The 9,829-nt window shown below is 42.8% G+C and overlaps 1 protein-coding gene across 3 annotated transcripts; it reads right to left on the bottom strand.

The window, feature by feature from the left end:
• Positions 1 to 278: 278 nt before the first annotated feature.
• Positions 279 to 9,423, bottom strand: sesn2 (sestrin 2). Of its 3 annotated transcripts, XM_085346439.1 has the most exons (11): positions 8,631 to 9,423; positions 7,700 to 7,765; positions 6,893 to 7,081; positions 3,685 to 3,867; positions 2,651 to 2,872; positions 2,339 to 2,474; positions 2,145 to 2,260; positions 1,932 to 2,015; positions 1,333 to 1,439; positions 1,096 to 1,240; positions 279 to 857 (listed from the first exon to the last, which is right to left on the bottom strand). In XM_085346439.1, the coding sequence occupies exons 1-11, from the start codon at positions 8,964 to 8,966 to the stop codon at positions 771 to 773; spliced, it is 1,671 nt and encodes a 556-aa protein (XP_085202565.1). In that variant the 5' UTR covers positions 8,967 to 9,423; the 3' UTR covers positions 279 to 770. The 3 variants fall into 3 exon arrangements, with proteins under 3 accessions (XP_085202565.1, XP_085202564.1, XP_085202566.1); XM_085346438.1 differs by having other exon boundaries at positions 2,145 to 2,474; XM_085346440.1 differs by lacking the exon at positions 8,631 to 9,423 and adding an exon at positions 8,157 to 8,217 and having other exon boundaries at positions 2,145 to 2,474.
• Positions 9,424 to 9,829: the final 406 nt, after the last annotated feature.

The following is a 9,829-nucleotide window of genomic DNA, read 5'->3' as shown; positions in this document are numbered from 1 at the left end:
GTGATCTGCATATTTCAACAGAAATCGGACAGATGTTATTGGCACATCGTTATAATTAGAGTTGCACAAGAAAAACTTACCTTCAAAAAGTTTTTTTAAGCCTTTGTCGCCATCTTGCGGTTTGTTAATGTAACTTAATTAGCCCAAACTGCCCATATCCATTATAAGAAGGAAAGACTAAAAAAAACAACAAAAAAAAACAAAAAAAAAAAAAACACACACAACACTGTTGATTTTGATAACAAAGTAACTTTTATTGTATATAGAAATACAAGCTGTTTGTCTCATCTCAGCCTCAGTGTGCAACAGACAGAGAGGACTGAGTCATCAGTAGTACTGGTGTGATCAATGGCGTTTGTCTGACAAGCAAACATTCAGCAATGAAAACAATCTGAATCACCACACTGATTTTGATATGCCAGACCCAATTGCACCACTGCACCTGGCGTCTGTGTGACAAGAATGTGCGCAAGACAGCACCACTTGAGGTTCAAGTGTGAAATTAAAACCTAATGATAGACTTCAGTGCAAAAAAGAAGAAAAGGAACAAAATAAAGACAAAAAATGGTAACGCAATTTAAATACATGACATTCCAGGCGCAAAGCAGCATCAAAACATTAACACTGAAACATACGATATGAATGAGCAAACATTCACTGTAGTGTATGTGTGTGTGTGTGTGTGTGTGTGTGTGTACAAGGATTGGACTGTGGTGTAAATCACAGCTGGCTCAGCATCTGCAAAAATGTGTGCAAGTGAAGCGAGGCTGTCATCTCATGTAGTGTGTAATAGCTCGTAAGATGTAGAGAAGTGCCGCCTGTAGCCGGGCTTCCATCACTATTAGGTTGGCATGAACCTGCACCCAAAAAAAGAAGAAAAAAAAATGAAAAGAAACATGTCATTTCCTTCAGTTCACAAGGTGACACGCTGTAACACTTCCTTCTCTGATGACATTTAAAAAAGGAAGGACGCACTAAAATGCCAAATGATACATTAGTTGATTCTGAGGGTACCAAAGAGAGATGACGTGTTAAAATGTCAAATGATACGTGACAGAGGAGGCCAGGTTAAGTGCCTGTTTGAACTTGTCATACCTTTTCAGAGTGTCTGAAGTGTCTCCAGAAGGAGTGGTAAATGCGTGCTGTGGTCTGCTCGGGGTGACAGGCCATGGTTTTTACAAACACCTTCAGAGAGCGTTCCAGCAACACGTTCACACTGCCGTAGTCGTAATCATCGTATCTGGACTTGCGAAGTGACATAAATGTTAATGCTACAGTAGAGAAATGTTAAAGGTGGCTGAACTTTTGCATGGGTGGCACCTTTACACCCACCGTATTCCATAAAGACAGTGGATGTAGTTCCACAGAGCTTTTCTTAGAGTGTGAGTATCCACGCCTTCATGCATGGCCATCCTGTGGTAGGTCAAGTTGCACACAATCTGCAAATTCACATTAGTGTTTGCTCAGTTCACTTTTTTATAACTTTATAGAAGATCACCTCCTGTAGACCATTATACAGAATACAGATTTAAACACTTCCAAAAGTGGCTTCACTTTTCAGACCTCCATCCTTTATATACAGTCTAACCAAACCAGGTGATGCTTGTAAAATTCACAAAAGAAAAATGAGCTGGGATTGGTGTCAGTCATTTGTTTATTTACCGAATGATCTGGAATAAGTGCAAATAAAAAGATTTCTGTGTATTTGCAGTCTACTCTAAGCCAGGAAAACCCTTTTCTACAATACACATGTATTCACCACCCACTTCTTTTTCCTGACACTAAGCAGTTTTATTTCAAGTGTATAAACAAACAAGGAGGTCAACAGTATCTCCTCCCATTCTTAGTCTCAGCTAGGTGAAGTAGTGTAACATGCACTTCAAGAGATAGACCTTTCACATCACCCACACAGCAGCCTTTGGTGATGGTACCTGAAAGTTTTCATCCAATAGCTGGCCCATGTCTGGCAGGAGCCTGTTAAGCAGAGAGAATCCATGGTCCTCCCATGAATAGTCCTACACATGAGACACAACCATTAACAACGTTACCATCTACAACACAAGGCACAAAAAAATCAAGGAGTGTTGCTCACTATAATAAGTTTGACATAGATTTTAAAAAAGGAAAAATATGCCTTAAACTACCTGTGCTCGCATGGTGGGTGGTGCCTGCTCTCCTCTGGGAGCAAAGTCCTCATATCTGAATTCTGGTTCCTCCACAAGACGCAACACCAGGTCAGGTGGAGCGCCCCTCACCACCGCTAAACCAACAACAGAGAGGAAGTGGTGAGTCAACAGGTGACTGAGAGTGATGCAGGGGTAAGCAGTCAGATCTGTACCCGTAGGTATGCTTTCGCTCCTCTCCCTTTCAAAGCGAGTAACCATCTCCTCCTGTGTGCACTCCTCCTCCTGCTGCTGCTGCAGCTCCACCATCCTCTTCATCAGCACCTCCACCTCCACGGCTCCATCAGCCAGCTGGAGAAGATCAGATAAATGAAGTCGGCGCTTTGTTGTTTCAGTGTGTGTTCGCAGTTTTCTTTCCTAAGTGAGTGGGTATCTTTTGGCTGTTACTAAACTTTAAATCAACTACCTCCACCCTCCTGTCATTTTAAGCCTGTTAGGCCTGAGATCAGAACATCTGTTTGACTCACCTCGTGCCTGCCGTCCTCGTGAGCGGGGCTGTGTGCGGGGCTGTGAGGACTGTGAGAAAGTGATGGAGGCTGAAAGGTGTAGCCCCCAATGTGGTCAGGTTCTGGGTTTAAACCACAGCCCCAAACGAACGAGCACAACGAGTGAGCGTGCGCCATGAGCACCACGGCGTGTATCAGTTCAGCCAGTGACCAGCGAGGCTCTGCTCCGGGGCACACCAGTTCCTGCAGGACAGATAGGCAGATGTTGGGCTCATGCAGTTTCAGATTGTGTGTTTGCTGGAAATTAATGCCAGGCTGTGGACCAGTTTGCTGGGGGTGTTACCGGTTTGGCATTTGTTGGTGGTTTGATTTGCCTGTCTGCACTAAAGATAAGCCGCATTATCTAATTTAGCAATTTCCCTTAACTGCAATTTTAGACAGTAGAAAATTCTACTGGAAGCACTTTGATACACTTAAACTTTAAGAAGATATCAGTGTTATGTTTGATCCTGTTAGATGGTTCTCAAGTTAATCTTTTAAAAGCAGTTGCAGATAGACTTTTGTGCATGCCAACAATGTGGTACCTTGTACAGAGAAACAACACACGAAGGCGGCTTCATTTAGGGTTTGCTCAAACTAGTCACCCAGTGCTTGTCTGACTCAGGTGATCAGCGTGCACAGTTAAGCACACTCAAGTGCTATCTCCATTGAGATACACATCTGGGGTGACTGTGACAAAGAAGGCAAACCGCCCCCCCCCCCAAAAAAAGATATCACACTAATATTGTCATTGTCAATTCTTTTGACTATGGTAATGAAAATCAGATATTTCACTCTCACAGTCCTAGGTATCAGATTTAAAGAGGCGGAACTACACCTGTCTGTGCTGATGCAAAATGATAGGGTCTGCTACTCTTTATATGGAAGACAATTGGGTGTTTACCACACAGGAAATAGCGGCTGAGTCACTGAGGGAGTGAGTTTGGATTCAAGTCAGAAATTAGAGTTGGAGTAAGACACAGGGAGTGAGTGGGCGAGCGGGAGATGTGTCTGACCTGGATGTGCTGCTGCGTAATGAGCCAGGGTCTGTGTGCCAGCAGCTTGTTGAGTGTTTGCAGGCTGCGGAGTTTGGCGGGAGCGTGCTCCAGGCCGCTTAGCCAGCTCTCCTCCCCTCCGGCCTCCAAGTAGCCTGCGCTGTGCTGCTGCACCAGGTATGAGCAGTGGTGCCGAGCTGCAGCCTGCCAGACGCAAAGAACGGTCCAAGTTAACAGCCGGGAAGAGAAACTCTAACCCTGACCACTGAAAACAACGCTTCACACATTCTCTGTTCACATATCTGTGTGCAACAAATCCATAATGCAGAGAAAGTGTCAGAGGTTAAAACAACACAGCTGAACTTGCACAGGTGGGTGCAGTGAGTGGTATTTCTAAAATGTTACGGGCTGTTAATGTGAAGCAATACTGAAGACACATAGATCGCATTAGCAGAAAGGCACTAACAGTCTTTGGATGTCTTACTGTTTTGCTATGAAACAATTTCTGAATGTCCCTGAAGGTTTCATTGCCATTACTGTTCAGTGACCATTACCAAAACGTGTGTTATTTGCCAACTGAATGCAGATGTTTAAGCATTAAGAATGCGACCTTCTAAATACTCTATTATACAAATATATGATCACATCTCAAATTTGAGTTCAGTCAGTATAGCAAAAATCTGTATAAACATTTTTCAAATTGAAAAAACATAAGTCCAAGGCACAGCATCATAATATTACAGTATTAACATCTAACTGAAGCTACATTCCCAGGTTATACTACAAAATGTCTTAACATTAATTCAAAATTCTATAAACAAGCATACTTTCTCTCTCTTGCAATATTATAATAATGCATTTCCGTCAGTAATAAAGGCAACTGCAATTTAATACAACTGCAATTCACAACAACAGCTGCTCCAAAGTGCTTTATTTTACAATATAAAGATCTGCACTCAGCAACAGTGGGGGAAAAAAAAGAATCTCCTGTAGCACCAAGCTAAGAGCAGGGGAGCAATCTACCATGACCAGCTGGGACAAAAGTTGGTGACATTGCATTAGGAGTGAAAAGAGGAGAGTGGGAAATGAAGTCCAGAGCAGCCTGAGCCTACAGCTGCATTAATAAGGAAGCTTCAGGGTCATGTAATCCAGCCATAACTATTCATAGTTTTTAGTCAACAACTAGCCAACACGCTACCCTTGCCATCACAACCAATAAGAGACAGTTAGTAGTACTGCAGGACAAGCTAAGACCACTTTGATTATCCATCCATGGCGGAAAAACTAAGATATAAAGAGAACTGTGAATTTTGGGGACTTGAGATGCATATTCTGCCTCTGCAGCTTTTTCAAAAAGTCCCTGATAGTGGTGACGTCTCTCCCAGTGCTCCAGTTTTGTGACATCTACCTATATCTTGTAAAGAATCCCTCAGCTTGCACTGCTACCAGGATGAAAGCTTTCAAAGTACGGACTGGAGGACAATGGACCAGAGTTCTGTTTTGCCCTCCAGGCAGCTGTGTCCCAGTAGCTCTGACATCAGGTGAAAACTACAAATAAGTTTTATTAAAAAAGAAAGTTTCAGACTAATCTTAAAAGAAGAGAGGGGGTCTGTCTCCAGGATCCAAACTGGGAGCTGGTGTTAGGGAAGAGCCCCATATCTTTATTCTACTTTTAGAATTTCTAAAAGTAGAACTAGGAGTCACAAGTAAGCCCGTAGTCTGGCAGAACAGTGCTCTGTTGAGATAACATGACACCAGAAGGGCTTCAAATATGATGGAGTTCGATTAATCCAGATTTTATGGTGAGGAGAAGAAGTTTAAATTCAGTTCTGGAGTTAACATGGAGCCAGTTAGAAGCGAATATGAGAAAACCATATTCACAACACTCTGATCATAGGCAAGACAAGCATCGAAAATACGTAAATACATAACAATGAAAAACACTGGAAAATACTGGCAACAGCTGGTGCTACCCCTCAGTGTCCTAGCAGACACACCTATGGTATCAATTTCAAAATCCTATGTCGCCTTATTCTCAAGTTGTTAAGTCATTCACAAGATTTTCAGAAAACCTGACCTCTCACCTTGAGGTCAAAGTCACTGAGAGCCGAACTCCTCAGAGATTGTTAATAGAAGCACGTATGGTATCAACTTCAAAATCCTTGGGGTCTTCCTTCTCAAGTTTTCCCATTCACAAGACTTTCAGGCAACCTGAGCTCCGACCTTGACCTCGAGGTCACAGATTCAAACTCTTCAGAGATGTTTAGACACACCTATGGTATCAATTTGAAACTCCTTCGTAGCTTCGTTCTTAATGTTTACAATCTTGGGTGTCCACATAGCTGCCCGTTCAGTGGGGTGACGACAATACCCCATCAGCCTTTTATGACTGAGGGGTGAAAAGCAAAAAAAAGCAGGAATTGTCGTCAGTATTTAGCACCAGTTTATTGCTGTAGCAGGAGGAAGCAATACAGTTTTTATTGCTGTGTTTATATTTCATTCTATCCCTACTGAAAACGGACCATTAACATCAGTGCTTGCAATTGTAATCCTCTAAGTGAGACTTCTAAGGTCCCGGAGAGAAGACAGAGGACAACAAAGGACCTGAGCCTTCTACCTGCACACACAGTCATTGCCGTCAGACAACACATAAGTGTGTTTCCATAGCATTCACACTCAAATGCTCAGAACTCATACCAAACATCACACATCAAGTCCACCAATATTACCCACTGCTCTAACTAGTACATCAGGCCAATTAAAGGTTCTGGTGTTTAAACAAACACACACACACACACACACACACACACACACACTACTCTAAGATTTTGTTTGAACAGTAGAAAAGATTAAATGGAGACCAAAGAACTATAATCATTTTGTATCAATGACAAAACGATTTAACCTCAAGTGTCAGAACTACTACGATGGAAAAAATCTAAAATAACAATCTCGTCTGTTTGAGAGTGAGAATTTACTTTGATGTTCACAATTGTTAATTCTTTATTTGGTTCATCGTGCATGCACATGGCTGCAGTACACACTACATATGATTTCTTTTTAAGGAACTACATATACTATTTCACATTTCTCCTACAAAAGACCTTAAAAGGAGGCTGAATAGTGTTTTACAAACAGTCCAAATTATGATGAAACCCCGTTCGAAGCAATTTGTCAGCTTTCTGCTGAAAAGTAATTAAAGTTGGAGGCTAAAAAACATTTTTCTTACCATGACAGCAATGTAGTGTCTCCAGTGACGGGGCAAGGGGCCGTCCATCTCCAACAAAGCATGCTGGGTCTTTAGGAAGCAGCAGAGGTAGGCTGGGTGCATCGCCATGACCATAGAGATGTGATCCACACGCCCCAGCGAAAGAAAAGACTCAATCAGGACATCCTGGTTTGGCCCTCCTTTTAAAATCTAAAGAGGAAAAAAAACAAAACATAACTGAATCCTGAGTAAACTTAATTAAGGTTTCTTCTTCTTTATGAAAAAGAAAAGAAAAAGAAATCTGAATGAGTCACATTATGAACTAAGACATTATCAGCCACTAGCTTTGGCAACTCAGCTCGGGTGTTGCATCTGTTGAATGCAACAGGCAGTGTAGTATTGCAGCAGAATAAATAGCATCATTTCAATGAGCAAGTCTGTTAGGTCATTACGTATGTCCGTTTCTAAAACGGAAAATAATTTAAAAATAAACTTACATAAAAAACCCTGTGGGAAAAAAATGTAGGCCAATGGAGATTCAAATATATTTTTAAGTTTAGAACATTTCAATTATATTTATATGAAAAGCTTAAGTTCAAAGTAACAGCTGTTAGTTCATTATGTTAGCAACCTGAAACAAGCCCTGTAAAAATCACAGGATTAGACATGAAGGCCAGCTGTGTGCCACTCTGACATCAACCTGAGGGGGAAAAAAAACAATCTGGCATCTAGACAGGGTGCAAGTCTGACACACAAACAATGGAAATAGCAAAAACATACTTGTAGTAATCCGGAAACTCATTCTTTTTTATTAAGTTGCATACACACCTCTTTTGCAGGGATAAAGGCACTTGGACCTGAGGCCAGAGCCCGAGGTACCTGGACTCCTTGCTCCTGGCAACAAAAGAAGACACAAACAACACGTAATTATCATTCAGTTTGTACTTGATTATTGCTCTGGTTTATCAAAATTTCAGTCAAGATTCCAATCAACCCTAAAGGATTCATCTTGTCTACGGAAATCAACCTCAAACGCAGCTCATTTCTGTGACTGACACGCGAAAAATACCTTTTCAGACTTTTTCCATGCACAAAAAAGTTTACCATTGTAAATATTCACATTTATCCAAATCGCTGATATGCTTATATGAAATATGTTCAGCTTAACAACGCCTCAGCCTCCTTTAGCTTGCCTAGACCTTCTTTGAACCGTAACAGGACACCCGTTTCGTAACTAGCACGCTTCAAACTTCCACGTTTAACCAAAACACGCGTTAAAACTCACTGACATCGGAAGCTCGGACGCTAAACGTTGCCCTGTTTGTTATTTTGAGCACAAACACAAATGAAAGGCGTCTAAAGCAGCCTGCCTTTTTAATTTCTAGAAGCTACACTGGGCCGTGTCTGCTGGTGGTGTGTTTTTCAGGCAGCGGGAGGGGGCGTGTCCGGCCCGGTTGTTTGTGCACACCGCTTCAGAGTCTTGCATCACCTACAGTCTGATGAAACCAGCAGCAGTCCGGTAGCAATAAAAATCACCATCAGCTGATGAGAGAGGTGAACCTACCCTTACCTAACCTTATAACGTCATCATGCAAAGCAAAAGCAGTCCTCCTGAGAGTACCTAAAAGTCCTTTAATGGTACAAAAGGTGCCCGAGCGCTATTGGAGTAAGATTTTTTCCCCCCCTATCTGTCAGTTAATGCGGCCTGCAAACCTCACAGAAGAAGGGGAAGTCTGTCGGTGAATTGTGCATGCATTACCTGTGCGGTCCGCAGGAGCTCGACGGCTCTCTCCCGTACTTCCTGCAGCGGACACGACCTGGACAGCCGGAGCAGATGCAGAAGAGTTTGTTTACGCAGTCGCTCCGAGCCGTGCCGCTCCAGGTCTAAACACTGGAGAACCCCTTGGCTTAACTCCTCCAGAGCCGCTCTCCGCTCCCCGTCATCCCTGCTGCACAATCGCGCTAAGCTCTTCGAAGTCGGTCCAGCATCAGATTCAGACTCGGACCGGTGGCCACACGAACGCCGAGCGGCGGGCACTCCTCCCGGCTTGCTGCCTCCATTAGCCTGGCAGGTAGCCGCGGGATTACTGGCCATGTCCCGGAGCACCTTTGTAGAGTTGAGCTGCCTGTCGTTACCGAGCAGCAGTTAGCCTAAAGTATTAATTTAACGCTAACCCTTAACGTTAGCTGAAAACATGTATTCTTCTTCACTGACACAACCTCGAGGTATCTGCCGCCGGTCTTCTTATTTTTATACTGCTTCGCAAATTATTAACACCGACGAACCACCTTCAGAGAGCGCCACCTTTTTTTTTCCCACCCGGCTTCCTGACCGTGAACGCCGACGGCGGTTAGCTCGCTACGCTAGCAGATGCTGCAGACTCTTTCAGCCGCAGCTATGACGATTTCCGGTAATGAAAACAACGCGAGCCGCTGATTTATATTTGGACTGGGCATCGTGGACATAATGCCGAGTTAAACTTAAAACTATCTTGCGTAAGGCACCGGGAATAATGTAGAGTTTTCACACGCTCCTTCCGCTCAGATCTTGGCGAGCTTCCCCCGTGCAACGTCATCGTGACGTATGCGCAACTTTCCTGTGATAAACAGCAGGCGGCTGTTGTCTCTTTAAATGTTACTCTCAGTAACAGCGTATCCATAAGTCGCTGTTTTCTCTTTTCTTTACAAAGTGAGCATGTGTTCATTTCAGGCGGGTTTTTTTTATTTTATTTTATTCCTAATGCCTTTGCTCATACTGATAAACAGGTTTTAGTCAAGATGATACATGAAGGGATATATATAAAATAAAGAAATCACCTGTTTTGAAAGTATTCTTATGACTCTGCTTTATTGTACCCACTCTGTGTTCTACACTGTAATCACTCCAGTCTTTTTTTGGACACATAGTATATCTGTAGAACTATTATATTATACTTTTCTGCAATTTCTGCTGCGATC

This window comes from Diplotaxodon limnothrissa, linkage group LG22 (assembly GCF_057381915.1).
Source record: "Diplotaxodon limnothrissa isolate DT_005_m linkage group LG22, D_limnothrissa_male_GT1.1, whole genome shotgun sequence".
Lineage (NCBI taxonomy): Eukaryota > Metazoa > Chordata > Actinopteri > Cichliformes > Cichlidae > Diplotaxodon > Diplotaxodon limnothrissa.
This window is presented reverse-complemented; position numbering and strand designations above follow the sequence as displayed.

Excerpts from the sequence above, each read along its gene's own strand:
- sesn2 (XM_085346438.1), bottom strand. The coding sequence starts at position 8,966 with ATGGCCAGTAATCCCGCGGCTACCTGCCAGGCTAATGGAGGCAGCAAG. Across the intron at positions 7,766-8,630 it reads AGCTCCTGCGGACCGCACAG|GAGCAAGGAGTCCAGGTACC; the intron begins GTAATGCATGCA and ends TTTTGTTGCCAG. Across the intron at positions 7,082-7,699 it reads CCTTTATCCCTGCAAAAGAG|ATTTTAAAAGGAGGGCCAAA; the intron begins GTGTGTATGCAA and ends TTTCCTCTTTAG.